Source organism: Vulpes vulpes, unplaced genomic scaffold (genome assembly GCF_048418805.1).
Source record: "Vulpes vulpes isolate BD-2025 unplaced genomic scaffold, VulVul3 u000000862, whole genome shotgun sequence".
In the NCBI taxonomy this organism is placed as follows: Eukaryota; Metazoa; Chordata; class Mammalia; order Carnivora; family Canidae; genus Vulpes; species Vulpes vulpes.
Genome location: NW_027325909.1, coordinates 7716 through 12593, shown reverse-complemented (window position 1 = coordinate 12593; position 4878 = coordinate 7716). Strand labels below are relative to the sequence as shown.

At 69.9% G+C, this 4878-nt stretch overlaps 1 protein-coding gene across 1 annotated transcript; it reads left to right on the top strand.

The window, feature by feature from the left end:
* Positions 1–218: 218 nt before the first annotated feature.
* LOC140597648 (melanoma-associated antigen 8-like) lies at positions 219–3941 on the top strand. The gene is made up of 2 exons (XM_072746455.1): positions 219–533; positions 2012–3941. The coding sequence occupies exon 2, from the start codon at positions 2303–2305 to the stop codon at positions 3317–3319; it is 1017 nt and encodes a 338-aa protein (XP_072602556.1). The 5' UTR covers positions 219–533; positions 2012–2302; the 3' UTR covers positions 3320–3941.
* The last annotated feature ends 937 nt before the right edge of the window (positions 3942–4878 follow it).

Below are 4878 nucleotides of genomic sequence, written 5' to 3'. Positions count from 1 at the left end.
GCTGCACAGGCTGCAGGCAGGCCTGTGTCCTGATGAGGGCCTCCTGGGGGAGGACTGAGAGCCGAGCTGTCCCAGGACGCTGGGGGCCACCGAACCCTGCTGTGCCCCTGCCAGCAGCCCTGGGCCACCCCGGGACCTGCAGAGCCGGTGGGGTGGGGCCCGAGCCGCAGCCACCATCCCTCAGGCGCTCGGGGACTTCGGGGCCTGAGAGGCTCGGGGTCAGGGGCACAGGCTGAGGTCTGCAGAGAGCCGAGGCCCCAGCCCGCCCGAGTGCAGGGCAGGAGCCCAGGGAGGACAGGGGGCCCCCGCCTTGCCAGCCGGCGCGCTTCCCTCCTCCCACCCTAGCCTGCAGCTCATCTCAACCCAACGTGCTGTCAGCCGTGGGGACCCCTGGCAACGGGGTCAGGGCGTGATGTGACGTGGGCCGACCTCTGCGTCAGAATTGAGAGAGCGCGGAAGGCCTCGGTGCGGGGGGTCGCACTGGGGTCCCCTGGAAGGAGGCCAGGCCCGGGCCGGCGGCAGCCAGGCAGCAGGTAGCCCCGGGAGGGGCCCCGGAGGGAGGGCGGGGGGCGGCCCTGGAGGGCGGCAGGGGAGGGGCCCCGGAGGGCGGCGGGGCGCGGAGGGGGCGCGGAGGGGGCCTGTCGGGAACCCCAAGAGACCACCGGGGGAAGGCGGGGCCTCGGCGTCCTCGGCGTGGAGCTGAGGCCTGGATGCTGGGGCCTGGGGCAGTGGCCTCGGGCCCCCGGAGGCAGGACGGGCCCGGGCCCTCCGCGGAGCGGGGTGAGGACCTGAGGGAGAACTGCGGGGGTCCCCCACCCCACCTTCAGGCGTCCACCCGCGGCCCGCCCTCCCCGAGAGATGGAGGCACCGGGCCCCCCCTCGGGGCTGGGGGGCGGCCCTGGGGAGGCAGGACACCCTCGGCCACCCGGGAAATGCGCCTCGGGGGCTGGGGGTGGGGACCGGAGCCCCCGGAGCTCAGGAGCCAGGGCTGGGCAGGGGCACAGGGCGTGCCTGTGGGGGCGGGGGCGGGGGCCCTGGAGCCCAGGACAGAGGGGACCTGGCAGGAGGTCGCCAGGGATGGGAGGCCTGGGAGGCCCCCTGGGCAGGCTGGGGTTGGGGACCGGAGCCCCCGGAGCTCAGGAGCCGGGGCTGGGCAGGGGCACAGGGCGTGCCTGTGGGGGCGGGGGCCCTGGAGCCCAGGACAGAGGGGACCTGGCAGGAGGTCGCCAGGGATGGGAGGCCTGGGAGGCCCCCTGGGCAGGCTGGGGTTGGGGACCGGAGCCCCCGGAGCTCAGGAGCCCGGGCTGGGCAGGGGCACAGGGCGTGCCTGTGGGGGCGGGGGCCCTGGAGCCCAGGACAGAGGGGACCTGGCAGGAGGTCGCCAGGGATGGGAGGCCTGGGAGGCCCCCTGGGCAGGCTGGGGACCTGCCTGCGGCCGGGCGGCCAGACTTCCCCATCTGGGTCTCCCGAGAGACTGGGGGCCCTTGGCGTCAGGAGCACGGCCTCCTTGAGGGGGCAGACGGTGGACCCCCGCCCACCGCACATTGAAGGGGTAAGTGGCCCCCAAGCCAGCCCTCAGGCCCAGGAGGGGATGGCCCCGAAATCTGGGTGCCCCTCCCTGGCAGCCCTGGGAAGAGAACCCGGGGTGTGGCCTATCCCAAGGAGACCCTCCTCCTCTCCAGATCCCTGGGCTCAGGCAGGGGAGGGCCTGGGCCTGAGGGTCTGCACTCAGGTCAGCAGAGGAGACCTTTGGCAGGCCTGCCCAGAGCCGGTCCCCTGGCTTCCTCATGGGGAGGGTCGGGGCAGCCTGGTTTTGTGGGGACACTTTGGCCTCAGGACCGCAGACAGAGGCCGGGGTCCCAGGCCCTGCCAAGGGCACTGGCAGGCCAAGGAGGGGACTGGGACTGCTGGGGACCTCCCAGAGTGCGAGCCAACCTTCCTGTGTGCACTGGGGGCCCAGGGCTGGGCTGGCAGTCTGCACCCTGAGGTGCCCCCTGCTTCCCTCCTGCAGGGGCTCCAAGAACTGGCAGCGCAGCAGGGGCCTTGGTGGCCGGCAGGAGGCCCTCAGGTCACAGAGTGAAGGAGGCATAGCAGGTCTGTGTCGCGGGACCTGCTGAGGTCCACGTGGTCTCTGAGCCTGGTGCCAGGGGCTCAACTCGCCCGGCCCAACACGCAGGGGCCTCCTGTGTAGCCGATCCTGATGCGGCCCGCTCTCTGCCCTGGCACGGGGCCTCTCTTGGCCCAACTGCACCCCGACCAGCCATCCCACCGCTGTCTTCAGCTTTAGCTCCACGCCCACACCATGCCCCTGAGGCACACGAGTCAGCTCTGGAAGCTGGAAGAAGACCCGGGAGAAGCCCAGGGCCTGGTCAGTGCCCAGCTGCCAGAGGCTGAGGATGAAGACGAAGATTCATCTTCCCCCTACCCCTACCTGTGTTCCTCTTCCTCCTCCTCCCCCTCCTCCTCCCCTTGCTCCTCCCCTTCCTTGTCCAGCTCTGGCCTGTTCTTTGTGCCCCCAGAGGAGGGGTCTGAGACTGCCTGGAGTCCTCCCCAGAGCCCTCAGAGTGCCGGGCCCTCCCCCAGTGGCAGGGCAGCTAGTGGCTGGAGCCAGGTGGAGTTTGCTGGCCCCAGTGGCCCAGAGGAGGAGATCTGGAACCCCTGGGAGGTGCCCGAATATGCGCAGCCCTATGCCCAAGGAGGAGACGCGATGCTCATGAGTGGGGCTGACCTGGTGGGCTTCCTGCTCCGCAAGTATCTCGACAAGCAGCCCACCAGCCAGGCAGAGGTGCTGGAGGTCCTCAGCCCAGATATGCAGGATGCCTGGCCCGAGATCTGGGGTCAAGCCTGTGAGTGCATGCAGCTGGTCTTTGGCGTGGAAGTGAAGGAAGTGGACCCCGTCGCACACTCCTACGTCCTGGTCACCGTCCTGGGCCTCAGCTACGATGGGGTGCTGAGCGGTGAGCAGGGCCTGCCCACGACCGGACTCCTGGTGCTGCTGCTGGGGGTGATCCTCCTGGAGGGCGACCGTGCCCCCGAGCAGGAGGTGTGGGAAGCCCTGGGGGTCATAGGGGTGTTTGCCGGCAGGCAGCACGTCATCTATGGGGAGCCCAGGGAGCTCCTCACCCACGTCTGGGTGCAGGAAGGCTACGTGGAGTACCGGCAGGTGGCGGGCAGCAACCCTGCCCGCTACGAGTTCCTGTGGGGGCCCAGGGCCCACGAGGAGACCAGCAAGCTACGGGTCATGGAGTATGTGCTATGGGTTAATAGCAGGTGGCCGGTTTCCTCCCTGGCCCCGTTTGATGAGGAAGAGTGGGTCTGAGCCCCAGAGGCGGCCCGGCCCTCTCCAGCCTTTGGTGGGGTCGGCAGCTTCTCCCGCGGGATGGGCACGAAGGGAGGCATCCCTTCTGCTGCTTCTTCCCCGTGGGCGCCTCTGGGTCTACCTATGTGTGTTTGTGTGTTTGTTTGTGTGTTTGTGTTGGAGAAGACAGACCACTGGGCTTTCTAGGGGTGCAGGGCCAGGGCGGCTTGGGGGCAGAAAGCAGGGTGAAGAGCCACTCTGGGGGCCTGTTGTCTGCCGCCACCCGGACATCGAGAGCTTGGTTAACATGAGGAGGCTCTGGCACATCGTTGCTCGGATTCGGGGGATTCATCAGCTTGGGAGGCTACGTGTGCCACTGACATTCCGCCCGCCCGGACCGCCGCAGCCGCCCCCCACCCCAGACGAACTTCTGTACATCCCCCAGTTCAACAGTTAAGAGTTTCATCCTGTCCTGAAAACCAGCTGGCCAAGTCCACCTTCGTCCCTGTGTGGGTTCCACCCGGATCCTCATCCCAGGCAGGGCATTGGGACAGAAATGGGTTGGGAAGCAGCAAGGACGGAGGGGTCAAAGGACCGGGTCGGGTCGTGCAGCCAATAAAAAGGAAAAGTCTTTTGTTCTGGCTTCCTGTGCCTCCTGGCCCGTTCATTCTGCAAGGGCCCAAGGAACCCGGACCCGTGTTCTCTGTCAAGGGTCGGGGCCGGTGGAATGGACGAGAAAGGGCCCGCGGGAGGCCAGGGGAGCCCTGCTGGCGGCTCCCTCAGGGCCACACAGGGCTGAGCTCTGCTCCCTGCAAGGCCCTGTGTGTGAGCAGTGAGGACACGAGGGGCCCAGGGCCACGCCGCCTTCAGGGAGTGTAGAGGCCGCCTGCAGGGAGGTGGCAGGGGTGCCCTGAGGCCTGCGCCAGCCCCAAGGGGCGGAAGGGTGAGGGGGGCGGCGGCCCCGGGGCAGGCTCTGCAGGGGCCAAGGCCCCGGGACCCGGGGGGCTCTGTGAGCAGGGCGACTCCTTGTGTGCAGCTGAGGAGCGAGCAGTGGGTGGGTGACGGAGGCCGGCCTCCACTCTGCCTCCAGGTCGGGAAGCGGGGACCTGAGACTTGTGGGGGGGGGGGGGATGCTCGCAGATTGCCTGGCGAGGGGTGGGGTGGGCCCAGGCCGGCCAGAGTCCCGGGAGGAACCCCGGGAGGTCGGGTGGGGGGCCTGACCTCCCAGCCTGAAGGAGCGCCCCGCCAGCCTGCTCCCCAGACCCCCAGCCCGGAGCCCATCTCCGCCGGCCCCACCTGCTGGGAGCGCTGGGGACCCCTGGCACGGGGTCCGGATGACACGTGGGCCACGTCCGCCTCGGAGGTCTGAGAGAGCGGAGGGCCTCGCGTGGGGGTCGGATTGGGGTCCCCGCCGAGCGAAGGTGGGCAGGCCCGGGCTGGCGGCAGCCAGGGGAGCAGGTAGCGCCCGGAGTGGGCCCGGAGGGCGGCTGGAGGGGGCCTGTCGGGAATCCCGAGAATCCACCCGGGGGAAGGCGGGGCCGCGGCCTGGAGCTGAGGGCTGCCCAGAGGCAGGAGGGGCC